The 18,909-nt window shown below is 37.3% G+C and overlaps 1 protein-coding gene across 1 annotated transcript in view; it reads right to left on the reverse strand.

Moving 5' to 3' along the window:
* Nucleotides 1–18,909, reverse strand: part of LOC104344699 (cadherin-10) — a 57,414-nt gene that overhangs the window by 32,490 nt on the left and 6,015 nt on the right. The window contains exon 2 of the mRNA XM_009948902.2: nt 6,029–6,323. Coding sequence (XP_009947204.1) covers nt 6,029–6,323 — 295 coding nt within the window. The remainder of the gene's footprint in view (nt 1–6,028; nt 6,324–18,909) is intronic.

Raw genomic sequence — 18,909 nt, forward strand, 5'->3', positions numbered from 1 at the left:
CTCTGCCTTTACTATGATTAAAGAGCAGCGGAAGAAAGATGAACAACACAACAAAGAACTTATGGGCCTTTATCAAGTCGCTGTATTTTATAACAGAAAGAGCCACATTCTCAGGTATCCATCTGGCTAATACCACAGCCTGAGGAAGAAATCAAAACTGCTGTTTCTGGTCTGAAAGAGGGTGGCGTATGGCTACATCATGACTTGATACCTTAAGGATGGGAGCAGAGGGAGTAGATAAAGACTTAACAGTCTTTTTCTTACCTCCTGGCCCGCTTTGTACCTCATAGTAAAGAGCATTTTAGGATGGAGCAAACCCTGCACTCCAAGGGATGCACAGATTTCAGTTGTTTCAAGCTGATGCTTCTTGCATGTTTTTGCTACTTGTGCACTTCTTTTGATGCTTTTGGTGAAGAAATCAGGACATTAGGCAATGTCCAGAAGGATACTTTGAGAGACAGTATCAAAAGCTTTGCTAAAATCCAAAACCACCACATCTACTGGCTTCCTTTGGTCAACTAGATGGATGACCTTGTCATAACTTGGTTAAGCAGGACTTTCCCCTCATAAACCCCTGTTGGCTATGACCAAGAACTGCGTTGTCTCTTAAGTGTTTTTCAGTAACTCCCAGAATAACCTTCTGGGTTTTTTTTGTGCACTGAAGTGAGAGTGACAGGCCTGTAATTACCAGAGTCTTCCTTCTTGCCCTTTTTGAAAATTGGGACAACATTTTCCAGGTTCCAGTTGACTGGGACCTTTCCAGACTCCTAAGACTCTTGAAAAATAACAGAGAGAGGTCCTGTGAAGACACTGGCCAGCACTTTCAGTACCCTGGGATGCATCCTATTGAGCCCCAATGACTTATGCACATGCACCTGAAGCAGCAAGTCTCGAACAAGTTCAGGGTCAGCTGGGAGTTTGTTATTGCCCAACACAGGACTCCAGGGGTCCCAGGACCCATCATCAGTGTTGAAGATAGAGGCAAAGAAGGCATTAAACATCTCTGCTTTGTTTATGTTCCCATTTTTGAGGTGACCGACCTTGTCAAGCAGCAGACCAATGTTATTTCTGATCCTCCTTTTGCTGTTAATACATTTTAAAAAGCACTTTTTTGTTGTCCTTCACAGTGCTGTCCACCTTGAACTCTAATTGAGCTTTGGTCATATGAATTTTCACCACCATCACCTACAGTGGTGGAACAGCATCTTAGTAGTCCTCCCGTGTTGCCTGTCCTTGATTCCAATGCTTGCATACTTTCCTTTTCTGCCTAAGTTCTAGAAGAAGATCCCTGCTTATCCAAGCCAGCCTTCTGCCCCACTAGCTTCACTTCCTACATTTTGGAATTGCATGCTCCTGCACTATTACGAGACAGCTCTTAAAAAGCATTAATGGACCCAAATACCTTCAAAAGCAGATACTCAGTGGCCCTTACTGACTACCTCCTTCAGCAGCATAAAGTCTGCTCTCCTCATATCAAGAGTCAAATTTTTGCTGGCAGTCTTTCTCCTAGTTCCAATGATCTGAAACTCAACTACTTTGTAATCACTGTGTCCAAGACAGCCACCAGTCGCCACTTCACCCACAAGTCCCTCTCTGTTTACAAACAATAAATCTAGGCGGGCACCTTTCCTAGTTGGCTCCCTTAGTACCTGCACCAAAAAATTATCTTCAATGTGCTTCAGAAATTTCCTAGACCTATTTGTGTCTGCTGCCTGGTATTTCCAGTTGATGTCTAGGAAGTTAAAATCACCCATAAGGACAAGGGCAGTTGATCTAGAGATATCCCTTAATTCCTTGCAGAATAATTAATTGGTGTCATAGTCCTGGCTAGGTGGTCAATAGTGGACTCTCATGACAATGTCTGCTTTATTTGCTTTCCCCTTCATCCCTACCCAGAGGCTCTCAACTGTGTTGTTGCCAACTGTAAGCTCCATACAATCCAACCCCTCCTCTACATAGAGCATCACCTGCCTTGCCTGTCCCTCCTGAATAGCCTATAACTGTCCATCGTAGCACATCAACCACAAGACTCTTCCCACCAGGTTTAGCTCATGCCAATGATGACATAGCTCTTGGACTGGGCCAAACTTTCTAGCTCCACTTGCTTGTTCCTTATGCTGCACTCATTAATGTAAAAACATTTCAAATGTGCTCTAGTGTACTTAGCACATCATGGAACAGATTTAAGGACATCGCTAGCACACCATCCCCTAAACACTGGCATGCCGCCCCGAGGCTTATCTTTAGCAAGCCCGTTTTTATCCCCTTCCCCCTTCAAATCTTGTTTAAAGCTCTTTCAATGAGCTGTGCTAACTCATGCAAAGATCCTTTTACCTCTTTGAGACAGTTATACCCTGTCTGTTGCCATAAGGCATCTAGACACCATGATCAAGAACCCCAAAGTTCTGCTGATGACACTAGTCTCAGAGCCAGGCTCTTCCTGTTTCTTCCCTTATCATTCTCTGGAACTGGAAAGATAGAGGAGAACACTACTTGTGCTCCTTATCCCTTAACCAATCATCCCAAGGCCCTGAATTCTCTCTTGATTGCCCTTGGACTTCTTATTGCAATTTCATTGCTGCCTATGTGAAAAATAAATAACGGATAACAATCTGAGTGCTTTACCAGGGTAGGAAGTTTTCTTGTCTCATCTTTAACCTGGGCCCCAGGGAGGCAGTAGATTTCCCTGGGTGGGTCAGGTTGGCATACTGGGCATTCTGTTCACCTCAGGAGAGAGCCTACTATGGCAATGACCCATCTTTTTTTCTTTATGGACACAGTTTTGATGCAGGACATAGACCGACTTAATCTTGGTGGCACCTCCAACCTAGATGAACCACCGTCCTCGTTATAGGTTGGTTCCACTTGCAGAACCATGTATACCTATTATGCAAGGGCACCTGGGAAGGCGGGGTAGTCACAGAGGAGACGTGCCTGCTGTGGCAGGCAGGAACTTGTACCACTGGCCCCTGTCCCTTGAGTCACTATGTTCAGCCAGGTGGAGAGAGGACAGGGAATCCCGCATATCATGTGTCCTGTCTGCCTGTTGGGCCTGTCCCAGGGAAGGCAGGGTCCAGTAAACTATTTTTCTCTGACTCCCGACACAGTGCAATGCTGTACTATGTTGACTGTGCTGGACTAGATAGTGAAAATATTTGAGTCCTGATAGAATAGTACTTTTTACAGAGCAATATAACTCCTATCTACATGCCCAGGTAAGAGCTACAGCAATTTGGCTTTGTAATTTCTCTTTCTGGTACCTATGCCTGAGATAATATTAATATCCTAAACTCTGCTTAATGTTTTCAGACATTTATAGAAAGTTGTATGTTTCTATATGCTCACAGAGGTAAGTATCATAGGAGACAGAATCAATGCAACAATACCGTTACATCCAAGATATTTCTATCTGTGTTCCTTACATCAGAAAGTCTGACATTTTCTTCACCCACTGGGCAAGTAATGAGCTATTTGTAACACTATAACTCAAAAAATCCCCCCAATCTGGAGAGAGCACAATAGAGCAATACAGGAGTTTCTTCCTGTTTTCTTTTTGATGGGGAAGTGCTGTTGTCATAACAAAAATATTTTTTTATGTTTCTTTTTTTTCATAAGTTTATCACACATGTTTTTATACTAAAAATGCTTGAACAGTATGATGTCTGAAAAAAAGACTGATTTAAAGTATTTTAATTAATTATGATATTATATTTAATTATTATACCAATATATGAAGACTTTTTAACATACTAACTTTAAAATTTGTAATTAATTCTATTTGCCTCAGAAGTTTTATGCAGCTTGTTCTTCTAGAACATTTCTCCCCTTCTCCATTCAACTTTTAGTTTGAGATTACAGAGTAGATTTGTTTATATTGGAAAATGAAGTTAGTGTCATGAAGAAATGAATCAACTTTGAGGAATATCTTATAAAATCACATCATCCACTCGTGGTCCACAGATGAACATATGTCTCTAGGGATCGGCCATGAAGCTAAAAGCCATGAAGCTAAAAGCAAATTCTACCTATCAGGTAGTCAGCAGTCTAGCAGCTGAATGACCACATTTATAAAATCCAGGAATATGATAGATTTTAACCTACTTACAATTCTCTAAATTATGCTCATTTTGTTGACAGAATGAAGTCTATTCATTTTAGCACAACTATTAATGCAGGATAAAGTGTTGATACTCTAAATACATCCAAGGTGTTTTTTTTTTTTTTACCCATCAGTGTAGTTTTTTGGATATTTTTCTTATTAGCTTATCTCTTTTACTTGTCATGTTTTAATTTTGTTGTAGTGCAGCAAAATTTTCACTTTCTAAATTTTTATGATCTACATGGCCGTAAGATACACTGGAACCATGCATCCTGAACATTTTAGAATCATTGAAATAATGTCTTGGCTTTTTGAGAACACTTGAGGAAAAGATAGTCTTTATGCAACTGAGACTGACAAAATTAGGAATCAATAGATTATAACTGAATGTTATATAATAGGATAATATTTAATGAAAACACTGAATCATTTTCATAAAACCTTTCCAAGAATATTTTAAGCAATACTTTCTGGAATTTATAGAAAGAACGTGAGAAATAAAGTGGAAACTCTAAAATGTCTTTTTTCAACCCTACTGTAATCTTGCCATGTGCCTCTAGAAAATTCAGCAATGCTCTTTCAAGATGCTCTGCCTATATCTATATACATTTACTGAAATGCATGATTGCAGAGAACTTATCAGTAAATTAATAAATCAGTATTACATTTTGTTCTATTTTGGAACAGTAGACTTTTCAGTTCTCTTTATGTGGACTAGTCTGATGGGATTCTGCTATAGCCCTTTGCAACCATCTGACAGATTTCTTCCTCTTTCTTTTTTTATTTTCCTTTATGCTAAAAAATGTTTGATGAATGTTGGGACTTTTAAAAATGATTCAATCACAAACTAAAAGCATATTGAAATATCTTATTAAGAATACAAAGTTATTAGTATTATGCTTCCAACACGTTGCTGCTCAGCTTTGCTGAGCCCATTCTCTTTCAATAATCATGCATTTTCTTGCTCTTTGAACATTGTCCAATGCACAGGAAAGTAAAACATAAAATATCTCAAAACACTGTATGATCTTGTTCAGGCAGTGGTAGTAATTAAAATAGTAATAATAGCCAAAAAAGGCATTGAAGTTATTGTGCTTTCCGAATATTTAGAAATTAGTATTATATCTACAGCTATAAAATAAGTTAATATTAATTTTTGAAAAGAGACTCTAGATATTTTTAAGCTTTTCAAAATTCTTCTTTAAGAATTGTATGCATTAAATATTAATAGCTCATACTCAAAAATGCTGTTGTTTATGAATCTGACCAGCTGGCACGATCCAGGCCACAACTTTGTAGTTAAGATAGGAACTGAAAATACATTGCAAACAGCAGAAAGATTAACTCAAACAGCTGTTTAAGATTCTTGAAGTTGTATTCATGAGTGAGTTAGGGGAGGCACTGAAAGTACAAGAAGATTTGTCCATATACCAAAAAATTGAAAGCAAAAAGAATGAAGAGGGTGCCTACCTTCAGGCTGTGCATCAACGGCACATGAATAAACATATAACTCTCCTCAGCCACAGAAAGAGTGAAAGTGGAGACAGCTCTCCATTCCCTGCTTATCACCACTGGGGAACTCCAGTGAAAAAGAAAGGAAATATTCGTTGAGCTTTCAACAGTCTAATTTAGTGATCTTACTCTAACAGTTCTTAAGGAGCAGGGTGACGCATCATTAACTACTTCCTATTTATATTTATATTCCAAATCACTGTAAGTTAATATTTTGAATATTCTAAGTAGAAACAGATCGCAAATCACAAACATCTGTTGCTGGATGCAATTCCAATATTTGAATAAACAAACCAAAATGAAAAATACTTAACTCATGAGGCAGAATTCCAAACATGACTGACTTTTCAGAGGATGGGGAAATTATGCATCAAGTAACACAGAGCAGTCTTTTGTGCCTCAGTATAAAGCACTCACCCACTACTGACATTTCAGGAACACTAGCAGTGTAAAATTTTTCTGGAAATGTTGGTTCATTGTCATTGATGTCATGGATTTTGATGACAAACTCAGATTCAGGTTCCACTGGTCTCAGAGTTCTTCTGTTAATAGCTTGGGCACGAAGGGTGTAAAAGGCTTTCTCTTCCCTGTCAATTCTCCGAGTAGCATGAATGTCACCCGTTTTCTCATCAATTATAAAAAGAGTGCCGGCCCCATCTCCTGACAAAATGTATTTGAGGGATCCATCTCCCTTGTCCTGGTCTGAATGAAGCTGAAAAAGAAGAAAAATAAGAACTCAGTTAGAAGTAATAGAAAGGGATGTGGTTTTTTTAAAAAATAAATTATTATATATTAAATCATTCTCCATGCAAGAAATATGTTTAATACCAACAAAGTAAATAATTTTCAGTCACAATTGACTGGCAGTCATAGTGTCATACTGAGGATTTTTTTCCTAACTTAACTCCAAGAATCCTTTCATTTGACTGTTGTGACAGATTTTAGTTTTTGCAGCAATACCTGTTCTCTGCTAAGAAACTTTTGCACCACAATTCTTAAAGAAGATTTTTATGTTAATACTGACCTTTTCCTTCCTCTAAGAGATCCTATTAACAATTCACAACCTGCTGTGTTAGTTGTAAATTCACTAAGCGGATAAAGAACATGGCAAAATACATGACAATTAAGGAAAACCGAAGAACTCGTACCATGTCATACTAAATTTTTTTGAATTTTATTTGATATTATTTACATTTCTCCTAAATTGGAGAACATTTAATTTCAAGTCATTGTATTTTTCACTCAATCAACTAATGTAAATAGCTTAAAGGAAAAAACTCCCAAATTATTAAGCATTCAGTATTGATTTAATACCCATTAAGTAAGTAATAGAAAGCTTAACATCATCTATTAATGACCTTTAGTACTAACTGACTTTAGTACATGCATAACAAAAAATATTATTTAATTATGTTGCTTTCTTCAGCATAGTAATGTGGTTGGCTCGTTTGGATACGCTTGCCATAACTTCTCTCATCAACTTGTTGGAAATTTCCTTCCAATCACATTGATTTCATAAATAACTGAAAGTCTGGCATTCAGATTTATTTTCACCATAAAATGTATAATTTTTTTAATTTGGAGTTCAGTAGAAGCATCAAATCAAGCAGAAGTTCTGATCACAAAAATGAAGCACAAATATAAAGTCTTTTTAAAAAATCACTCAGTAAATACTGTTCAGAAAAATTCAAGGCAAAACTAGTTCATTTTTTCCTTTCTAAAAATAGTTATTTGAACACACATTAACAACATCAATTAGAACTGTGGTAAGGTCATATTTAGTCATGTGTGGGGTTTTTGTTAACTTAAGCTCACATTTCAGATCATGAAAGACATTATACATGTAGCTCAGTATAAATATCCCCCTTGGAATGCAGCCACGGAAATATTTCTCTTTTTTGTCTATGGTGCCCCTGTATTTTCTTCCATAGCATCCATTTTAAGCCAGTTTCAGAGGAAGAATATTCAACTATTAGAATTCTGAATGTGGCTTTCTTTGCCTTTTGTGCTGAAACCAAACATACACAGTGGTCTGGTAGGATAAGCTGAAGTCAAACAGTAAACTTATTTGCCAGGAAACATTTTCAAACACTGAACGTTTCCCACACACTTGCAATATGTAGAAAAGAAGGAGCTCATGTGAAATCTTGAACCAAAGCCTTTATGGTAAAAACTTAGAAAACTGTCATTTTTCTGAACTTTGATTTTCTATATAAAGGTTTTCCTATTTTATTTCCATTCAGAAGTAAATCTGGAGAAACACTGTAAATATTTATCAAAGGATGACAAATTAAATGTTGCTTACATTACATATGTGTATGTTTACTTTATAAAATACACATTTTCTTACTACTTTATTTTTTAAATAATATAATAAATAAATACGAAGCTCCACCAAACATGAGGAGTAGTAATGTAGATAAGAGAAATCTTTTGCAAATAAATCCTATTATTTGTTTTCCTTCAGCTTCACTTGCTGACTTCAAACTGAAGGTTTCAAGTCATTCTCACTCCCCTTTTGGGGAAGGAATTTTTATTGTGAACTTTGATCCCTCATGCTCCTCTTTTGATGGCCCACTAAAGTTGTGATCTTTCATCCTTCTAAGTAACGTTCTTTTTAGGAGACTGGACAGTATCTTTCAGGCTGTGGCCCATTTTATAATGTAATTTAGTGTAACTAGTCCTCAAAAGCTTTTTAAGTGCTTTCTTCTCCAGGTCTTCCTAGGATACTGCCTTATCTTCAAAAACGTTTTGGTGCTAAGGGCTCACTGGTGGTCCATGACAACTAGATAATATTTTCACAACAGAGTGATGAAAAGAAGTTATAGGAGGCTGCTGTTTCTTAGACATATGCATCAGAAAAACAAAATAAAGGCCCATTTGGGGTAAAAAAAAAAAAAAAAAAGTTTAAATAAGTACATTGCAAATTTCCTATATGTTTTCCGTAGTCAGATCTGGTATTGGAAATTCTTACCAAAGTTGACAATAGTATATTGTGGCTGCAATGCCCATTGTTTAACTCGGAAATCAGTTAGCAGTGTCTGGCAAAACCCATTCTGATAAGTTCTCTATCTCCAGAACAGCATAACCCCATACAAACAGTTCCCAGGAATAGTATCTGGCCAAATTTAACTCACAAATCATGCATGGAAATTGTTTTGGAGAGTGATATTTAGCAAAAGCATGCCAGAAACTTGTAAAATAATTTAGCAATCCCAATACCTGCATTCTGGTGCCTGAAAATGTTGCCTGGCATTAGAAGTACAAACACAGTGTAATGAAGAGAATAAACAGAAAATGAAGAAAATGCATACACTACAAAATATGAAGCTTTTGAACAGCTATATTTAGATCCAATTCAGGGTGTAAATATCTTTTAATATATTTGTCTAATATGTAAGGTACTATCAATGTTTTCCATCCCTTCTCCTGTAGCTATGTGTGTGTCAAAAATTCTTACTGTTTTGGAAGTGAAAACCACTGTTCTTACACTACTCACAAAATCTTTAACCTCTTATCTCCACCGAATTTAAACATTACAGGTTTTTTTCCCCATCTTTATTAGCCAATATTAGCCAAAAGACTGGAAAGGGAGTAGAATAGAAGATTTTGATACATCCACAAATAGTTTTTCAGGGAGCCGATAGTTGCACTTCAAAGTAACATAGTGATGATGAATACCAATGTGCATAGTTTAGAAGAACACTTTAAGCTATAACACTTCGCATTTTCTAAAAAATGTTAACAATTTCACTTTGGATTGGTAATCCAATTTAAACTTTATATATACACATAACAGTCCACAATTATCGTACAAAAATTTTAATTTCAGAACGACATTTCAGAAGGTCGTCTTGGACGATCAGGAAACACAAAGATATAGATACAATAGGCAAGGTTTCCAGATGTAATTAAAGGAGTGAAAAATGTGTATTATGTACAAGCAAGGAAGGAGAATACCTCTCATTTCATTAGTTCAATCCAGGTGTTACTAGAACATACAAGATAGCTAAAGACCACCCTATGTGCTTGGCAGCCTTTAACATTGAATCTTTACCCAGCTTGGAAATGCATGAACAATGTGTCAACTAGCACTGCAAAGTTTTGTCATTTTACTCTAGTATTAAAAAAAGTTCTATGAAATATTTCTCTCCTAATTTTAGTATAAAGTGTTCCCTATAGTTATTTTGGCTAATGACATCTGTGATTCATGTCAGCCAAGTTGAAAAATAGAGAGACATCTGTTTCATTTAGCAATTTTATTGCACAAAATGATCAGCTGTGAAGATGTGGTTTTGTTTTCATATCTGTCACTGATATTTTGCAAACTCTGGTTTCAATGAATTTCTTGCTGTTCTTCCACAGAAATACTTCCCTTTTCAGCTGTCAGTGGTATATGTATTTTATACATATTTTTTCTCACTCTATAGAAAATCAGAATGTCTGTTGGTTTTATTTTATATATCCCTGTTTCATCATATAGTATTTGAAAGTACTGTGAAAGACAATTTTGCATACATGGTCATCTATCTAATCCAGTTGAACAAACTTTTAAATTGAGAAAGATTTCATGTATGTAAAAAAGGAAGGTGTTGCTAAACAGAAGATAATATTTAGAGAGGGTAACAAAATGGAGTGTTATGTGAATACTTAAAAAAGAAACTGAATTAGTAATCCAAGACAGAGAGAAAAACAGGTTTTAAAAGATGTATTTCTTTTTTCCTTCAATTACAATAAAAACAGAGTTAAATAATACATACTACCTTGTTTTTCAAGGTAAATGAAACCATAGTTAAAACAAGTTAATGAAAAGATACCACAACCAAATTCAGCACACTGACTTTTTAGATCTGTAAAAGATCTTTGGAAAATATCTTTCAGAAGACTTTAGAAGAACATAATATTTCTGCTTTAAAAATTACTTGAAAATTACAATGTGGGAATTCTATGTTAATTGGCTTCCAATGATTCAAATCAGAACTGGCAATTACAGAAGTGTGGATTTTCTTTCACCCCCTCCTATGAATTCCACCCAAGTCTGAAACCTCCTAATTAAGTACAAAGGTTGTGGAATTTTTTCTAATTGCGTACAAAGTGTTAATCCTACTTTCACCAAAAAACCAGAAGATGCTACTGTGAAAAAAAGAGAGCAGATTGGATTAGCCAGGCCTGTTTTGTTACACAAACTACTTCTGGAATTTGAAATGATTTATGACAATGCCAGATAAAGACTTTAAGATTCGTCACACCTATTTCTATTTGAATTTCAGATTCAGAAGTCCCTCTATGAATTTCCGTTGATTGGTATTCAGATAACTAGAGACTGGAATATGACTTTATTAACAAAGCAGCCTTTAGTTTGAATTCTTACTGTAGGCATTAATACAGTTCAAGTTGTTTTTTAATCTTAATTTAATATGCTGTAATATATAGGAGACTTTCCAACAGAGTTTATAGGTTTTTGTAGTCTTTACCAAATGACAGACTGACTATTCAATATTACCTCACTAACCACATTTTTACTCTCTACTTTATAATATTAATTTTTATTTGAATAATCTAGAAAATGTTTTTTCTACTTTCTTCTGCAATATATTTCTCAACATTTCAATTTAATCCATGTATCACAGTAACAGAGACCTCAGTACACTCCTAAATTACTCTATCTTTATGATTTTATTCAAATAAGTCCTAAATTTCTCCTAATTCTGAGGACAAATTTCAGGGCAAACTGTAGCCTCTTAGCTCCTTTCTAAGTAATCACATTAGCCATGTGACGTCAAAATACACCTGTGGAAGCATCCACAAATTCACTTTCGGTTTTGTAAAGCACATATAATATTAACACCTTCACTGGATACTTTGTAGAATAATAATGATGGTTTCTCTAACGTAATCACATCAGTGGGCTGACTGGACCTGAAGTCAGCAGAGAATAATTGAGGTAGAATTCCCAAAATGAAGATATTTATTTTAAGCATCATGAACTGAACTATTAAGTGGTGCAGTTGTTTAACATTAGCTGCACTTATTCTAAAAGATTTTCACACTAGCCCATGTCCTGTGCAGTACAGTTGCCAGATTTAACTGTCATGGCTTTGAGCCAGATTTTACTCACCAGATTCACTTATTTCAGTTTATCCTTAAGGTAACATTTAAAGCAACTCTCTTCAGTGATGAAAGAATTTGTACTAAGTTTTAATGAGACATGTCAGACATTTAATTTTCTCACTCAGTTATATTGTCAGTTTGCCAGTCTTGTGCTATTTGTGTTATTTAAAAAAAGGAGACAGGTCGAAAGGAAAAAGGCACATTTCAAAAAGAAAATTTTGTGAGACTATGAGAGATAAATGGAGAGCAAACTAAAATGGAAGCATAACAAGAAATGCAAGATCAGGAGCGCTCTGAAATTCTTTTGCTTGCTGAGAAGAAGCAACAAACAGAAATGAAAAACTCCAGCCTGCAGTGCATTTTCAGATTATATTATTTTACTTTAACTTGATTCATTATGCAATGGAAAGATAAAAATCATTGTTACCATTTCTATTAAGAAAGACTACAGTTGTTCCTTGCTGTTCAAGGTTTTTGTTTGTTCCTACCAATGTTTTAAAACGGTAAGAGATAAATTAAAATTAATCATACTTTTAGGATTCCTTTACACATCCCTGGTAAAGCAATGTCGATCATAGGATTAGAAATATTATTTTCCTAGTTCCCTACAATCTTCGCTACCAAGTAATATCACCTGCAAGATTTTCATTTTCCACAAAACTAATCATACAGCAAATGTATTTTTTCATCACTAGATTTGCATCTTTTCCCCATTATTGTAGCTTATTCTAAAAGGAGAATTCACAAACTGGAGAAGGTAGATGGTCCTGTCACTGACCAAATCTCCTAAGATTTCAGCTGAGAAAGGCAGTTTCTGTTTTTACATGTTGTATGAGCAGCAGAGAGTCTTATATAGATGCACTGAGTCAACGTGCCAATAACTAAACTCCCTCCTCAAGCCAAGGTCTTTAGCTGAAGTTCAGAGAGCTAGAACAAGAAAGTTTCAGCTTCATTAGACTGTTGCAGCTTCCACTCCGGAAGACACATAAGCATTGAGCTAACATAAACTAGAGACTAACTGAATTTCATACACCAAATAGTTCTTGCATGAGCCAAGATGCATGTTGTCTTCCAATTTTAATGTAATACTGTCCTTACTTCAGGTAAAGATAGAAAATAGAGAACTGTCATTGAAACTGCAGTGCCTTTACTTTCTGGCAACTTGGCCTAATACTTCCTGTGGATGAGTGGGTATGAATGTTGCAGGGAAAAAATATCCTGATGTATGTCTACTGTTCAGGTTCCCATTCATTAAAAAAAGTGGATTAAATGAAGCAACATTTTTTGGTCCTCCTCCTACTCAGCTTGATGTAGCACAAGCCTATATTCCTGGTTCCATGAGTAGTCTCTGTACACTAACTTATGGTCTCTGGATTGAAATATGTCTGATAAGATTTTCCTCAGACTTGTTTTTTTTTTTTTGACATACATATATTTATGTTTTATGTTGTTTGGCTGATTCTGGACTAAAATAAAAATCCGTGTTAAATATTGTATAAAGGATTAAGTAGTTTCCAGAACAAACTCTATTCCACCAAGGAATGGCCTAGGAAACCTAATATGCTAAAATAACACATACCTTTTGTTTACTGAATTCAGAACAGCTTTTATATATTTGAAAACTTTGGGGTTTGTCTGTTTAGTTTTGCTTTTCTTTTTTAAAGGAAAATCACCAGTAGTCCTCATGCTCTCTATATTAATGACAATAAAGAGGTAATTAAGAAGCAATTTTAGGTAATTTTCTTTGTTAACAAGAATTTTTTTGTTATAGCTTATATATGTTTTCCTATAGTGTCCTAGTTATTAACAAATAACCATTAAAATGGCATTAGTTTTTATACATCCTAATGTACAATTTGCACTATACATAAAAATCATTGCTTTTTTTTTTTTTTAAATGTAGAACACCATTAAGAATAGTGATGCTTAGTTCATTTCACCTACTGCTGGAGGCCATTTAAAAACATGTTAAACAAGATTGTTTCCATCTGAAATAACTGTAACATGTAAATTGGTAAGAGCAAACTAAAATGTGTGCATTTTCTCCTCATGAATATTCTAAACCATATGTATCTTTGGAAGAGGTGTACTTAGGGGCAATGACAAATACACCAGAAAGAACTGAATGACAATGTCTGTCAACCCAGAAAGTGGAAAATGTCAGCTAACATGGATGGTATACATCAGAATTAAGGAATAGAAAATATTAAGCGGATATTTTAATAATCTCTGAAACAGTGATATCCATGATAATATAGTATTACTGTTAAATTTAATCCCAAGGAAGGGAAGAGAGGGAAAGAGAGAAGGAAGACATATTTTTAATGTCTCAGGAAACTACTGATGAATCTGAACTGATGTTATATCTAATATTATAAGATTTCAAACAGTGAGGGACTAAGATATCTTGGATCAATCCTGGCTACATTTATATCACAGTGAGATCAGTGGGGCTATTCATGTAATACATGCATAGTCCAGGAGAGATGTTTTTATATCTAAAATTATATTTATCCCTGGAACCATTCAAGGTCAGGTTGGACGGGGCTCTGAGCAACCTGATCCAGCTAAAGATGTCCCTGTTCACTGCAGGGAGGTTGGACTAGATGATCTTCAAAAGTCCCTTCCAACCCAAACTATTCCATGATTCTGTGATTCTAACACTGATCTTACAGTCCTACAGGGGTAGTCAAGGTCTGTGAGAGAGGTGGAATATGTATGCAACTTTAAATGCAACTCACATTTTTATTTGCCCATCAAATTTCTCTCTCCTTTTAGTATATTATGAAATTCATTATTCTGGAGATAGTATTCTCAAGAAAAGTCATATGTATATATTACCTACTAAGTAAAGAAGTTATAGTTCAAATCATTATATACAATTACATTACAGAATTGTTGAGGTTGGAAGGGACCTCTGGATGTCATCTTGTCCAGCCCAACTCTGCTCAAGCAAGGCCATCTAGCACCAGTTACCCAGGACCATGTCTAGACACCTTTTGAATATCTGGAAGGATGGAGACTCTACAACCTCTCTGCGCAACTTGTCCAAGTGCTCAGTCACCTCCACAGGACAAAAGTGCTTCCTGATGTTCAGAAGAACCTCCTGCATTTCAGTTTGTGCCCTGTCGCTAGGCACCACTGAAAAGAGCCTGGCTCTGTCCTCTCCCTTCAGGTATTTGTGTACATTGATAAGATCCCTGATGAGCCTCTTCTTCTCTAGGTAGAGTCCCATCTCTCCCAGCCTTTCCTCATATGCAAGGTGCTCCAGTCTCTTCATCATCCTTATGGCCCTTTGTTGGACTGTCTCCAGTATGTCCATGTCCTTCCTGTACTGAAGAGCCCAGAACTGGACACAGCACTCCAGGTGTGGCCTCACCAGTGTTGAGTAGAGGGGAAGGAACCCCTCCCTTGACCTGCTAACAATACTTTGCCTAATGTAGCCCAGGATACCATTAGCCACCTTTGCAGCAAGGGCACATTGCTGGCTCATGTTCAGCCTGGTGTCCTGCAGAACCACCAAGTCCTTTTCTGCCAAGCTGCTTTTCAGTTGGTCAGCCCCCAGCATATACTGGTGCCTGGGGGACTCTACACTTCACCTTGCTGAACTTCATGAGGTTCCTCTCAGCCCATCTCTCCAGCCTGTTGAGGTTCCTTTGGATGGCAGTATGGCCCGTCAGCCACTCCTCCTAATTTGGTGTCAGCAGGAACCTGGCTGAGGGTACACTCTGCCCCATCATCCAGGTCACAAAGGTGTTAAACAAGACTGCACCTGAAACTGATCCCTGGGATACAGCACTAGCTAGTGGCCTCCAGCAAGAACTTGTGCTGCTGATCAGCATCCTCTGGACCTGGCCATTGAGCCCATTTTCAGTCCATCTCACAGTCTTCTCATCCATCCTGTGCATCAACAGCTTCTCTATGAAGACCTTATGGGAGACACTCTTAAAGGACTTACTGAAGTCCAGGTAGACAATATCCACTGCTCTCCCTTCATCTTCCAGGCCAGTCACTTCTTCACAGAAGGGTATCAAGTTGGTCAAGTGTGACTTCCCCTTGGTGGCGCCGTGCTGACTACTCTTGGTAATTTTCTCATCCTTAATGTGCTTGGAAATGCTTTCCAGGAATAGCTTTTCCATCACCTTCCCCAGGATTGAGGTGAGGCTGAGTGGTCTGTAGTTCCCCAGGTCCTCCTTCTTGCCGTTCTTGAAGATGGGGGTGACATTTTTTTTCCTTCAGTCTTTGGATACTTCTCTCAGTCACCATGGTCAGTCAAAGATTATTGACAGTGGCATTGCAATGAATCTACTAGCTCCCTCAGCACTGGTGGGTACATCCAATCAGGGACCATGGACTTATGGAGGTCAAGTATTCCTTGGCCTGATCCTCTTCCATGAAGGATACATATTCCTTGCTCCAACATTTCCCTCTCTTCTCTGGGACCTGGGATTCCTGAAGGCTGGTCTTGCTAGTAAAGACTGAGGCAAAGGCGGCATTCAGTAGTTAAATCTTTTCTATGTCATGTGTAGTCAGGTCCCCTGTCTTGTTGAGAAATGGGCCCACATTCCCTTTAGTCTTCCCTTTTTCTCCTGTGTACTTATAGAAGCCCTTCTTCTTGTCTTTGACATCCCTGACCAGCTTCAGTTCCACTGCGGCTTTAGCTTTCCTAGCTTCATCCCTGGATGCTTGGACAATATCTCTGTATTCCTCCCATGCTACCTGCCCTTGCTTCCTTTTTGTAAAGGAGTTTGGCCAGGAACTCCTTGTTCATTTACATGGGCCTCCTGGTATTTTTACCTGACTTCTTATTCACTGGGATGGAGCTCTCTTGAGCTTGCAGAATGTGATCCTTGAATATTAAATAGCTTCTTTTCCCTCTAGGCCCTTATCCCATGGGACTCTTCTGAGCAGATCTCTGAAGAGGCCAAAGTCTGCTCTCCTGAAGTCCAGGGTTGTGAGCTTGCTTTACACCCTGCATCCTCTCCTCAGGATCCTGAACTCCACCATCTCATGGTCACTGCAGCCAAGACTGCCTTTGACCTTCACATCCTCAGCAAGGCTCTTCTTTTTGGTGAGTATGAGGTCCAGCAGAGCACCTCTCCTTATTGACTCCTCAATCACTTGCAGGAAGAAGTTATCATCAATGCACTCTAAGAACCTCCTGGAATGCTTGTGCCCTGCTGTTTCTTGAACAGACACCAAGGTGTTTGAAATCCCCCATGAGGACCAGTGCCTGTGAACGTGAGGCTGTTCCTATCCGTATTTAGAAGGCATCATCCACTTGTTCTTCCCGGTCTGGTGGCCTATAGTAAACACCCACTATAATGTCACTTTTGCCTGTCCTTTCTTTAGTCCTAATCCATAAACTCTCCATGGCTCCTCTTCCAACCCCAAGGAGAGCTCCAGGCACTCTAGCTGCTCTCTTGCATAAAAGGCAACTCCCTCTCCTTGTCTTCCCTTCCTGGCCTTCCTAAAGAGCCTGTATCCATCCATTGCAACACTCCAGTCATGGGAGCCATCTCACCACATCTCTGTAATCCCAACAAAATCACAGCCCTGCAGCTGCATGCAGATCTCTAACTCGTTGTATTTATCATACCATGTGCACCAGTACAGGCATTAAAGACGGGAATCGCAGCATGTTGAGATTCCAGAGAGGGTTTGGAAGATTTATCCACAATGATGCCTTGTAGACACCTTGGGCACCTCAATAACATAGGGAATTACAATTACATAGCAAAATTTAACTGAATTTAATCATGTTGCTATTAAGATTGGGTAAGTAGTTAAAATTTAAAGTAAAACTTCTCCTATGAAAACGGCATATTTTATTCATCTGTCAGAGGACTTAGAAATACCTTTAGCAATCAGCAGGATGTCTTAGGTCATTCAAAAAGGATGATGAGTCTGCTATATAAATAATATCAAAAAAAATATCAAAAGAAACAGATTTGGATATAAATCTTGCCACAAATCAGACAGAGCATTATACATCATGTGTGTATACATACAGGACAGCATCATCGGCCCAGTGTCCTAAACTACTTTTACTGGAGAGAGAAAGCCCATCTTCATCTTCACTGTTTAAAATTAAAAACTGTACTCCATAGTAATTACTTTCCCTTGCAATGTTAATTGCTATTTTCAAAAATGTGTTCTGTGTACTACATCACTGATGAAAAATTATAACTTATGTGAACTCTGGTAATCAGCTGATAGGCCCAGTCAATATTTCCGTAAAGCTTCTATGACATTTGCTGGCATTTGTAAGACATTAGAAGTACTCTTCACTCAATCTCCCTTTTCCTAATTTCCAATAAAATATACTATATTGGTCACGCTTTTGGTGTTTGGGTTTTCTTTGTGGTTTTGTTTGTTTGTTAAATCTCCTTGGTTTGGCATAAATTGCTGCTTTACTATTTATACCAAAACTCTCTTATCTTTTTGTTTTGTCTATGGGACAGAGAGCTTTTCCTTTCTCTTTCTTCCAGAATCAGGCCAGTTTCATGAAGCTTTAGTTCTTGCCTTATGCACTATTAGCTCCCACTATCTTCTTCTGGCAGTAAAAAGAATTCTATGCTATTCCTAGAAAACTTCTTAATTCTCTTTTATGGTACAATGGCACCTGAAATAGTATTCCTTGCTCCTTCAGTGATTTTGTTTTCTATTGCACGTCATTATCGCTTCGTAGCAAAAACATCAGTATTGCTGAAATCTCTATCATTATTCTTAAATGATAAACCTTGATTAATTGCATGCAGCTCTTTTCAGTGTCACACCACTCAGTAGTCCTCTAGCTACTGTATTTATTTTACTTGGCTTTTACTAGACAACATGTCACTCCTGACACATAGAGAATGGTCTGTCACATAACCTGACCTAACTAAAGAGATAATTAAACAAGCAGTTTCCTTATCTTCAAACTATATTATTTATATAGCAGACTCATCATCCTTTTTGAATGACCTAAGACATCCTGCTGATTGCTAAAGGTATTTCTAAGTCCTCTGAGGAATCGTCTGTTGAGCTGGCATGCTCAGTAACACCAATGTGTGAAAATATGGCCATATTCCTGAGCAGTAGTTCTTACAAGTGACAGATATTTCTAAAGTACAAAAGGAGTGGAGAGTTCTGTGAAATTTTGCAAGTAAATAAATTATTATCCATTTACAGGAGTCTTGTATCTT

This window comes from Leptosomus discolor, chromosome 8 (assembly GCF_034619465.1).
Source record: "Leptosomus discolor isolate bLepDis1 chromosome 8, bLepDis1.hap2, whole genome shotgun sequence".
NCBI classification, from domain to species: Eukaryota; Metazoa; Chordata; class Aves; order Leptosomiformes; family Leptosomidae; genus Leptosomus; species Leptosomus discolor.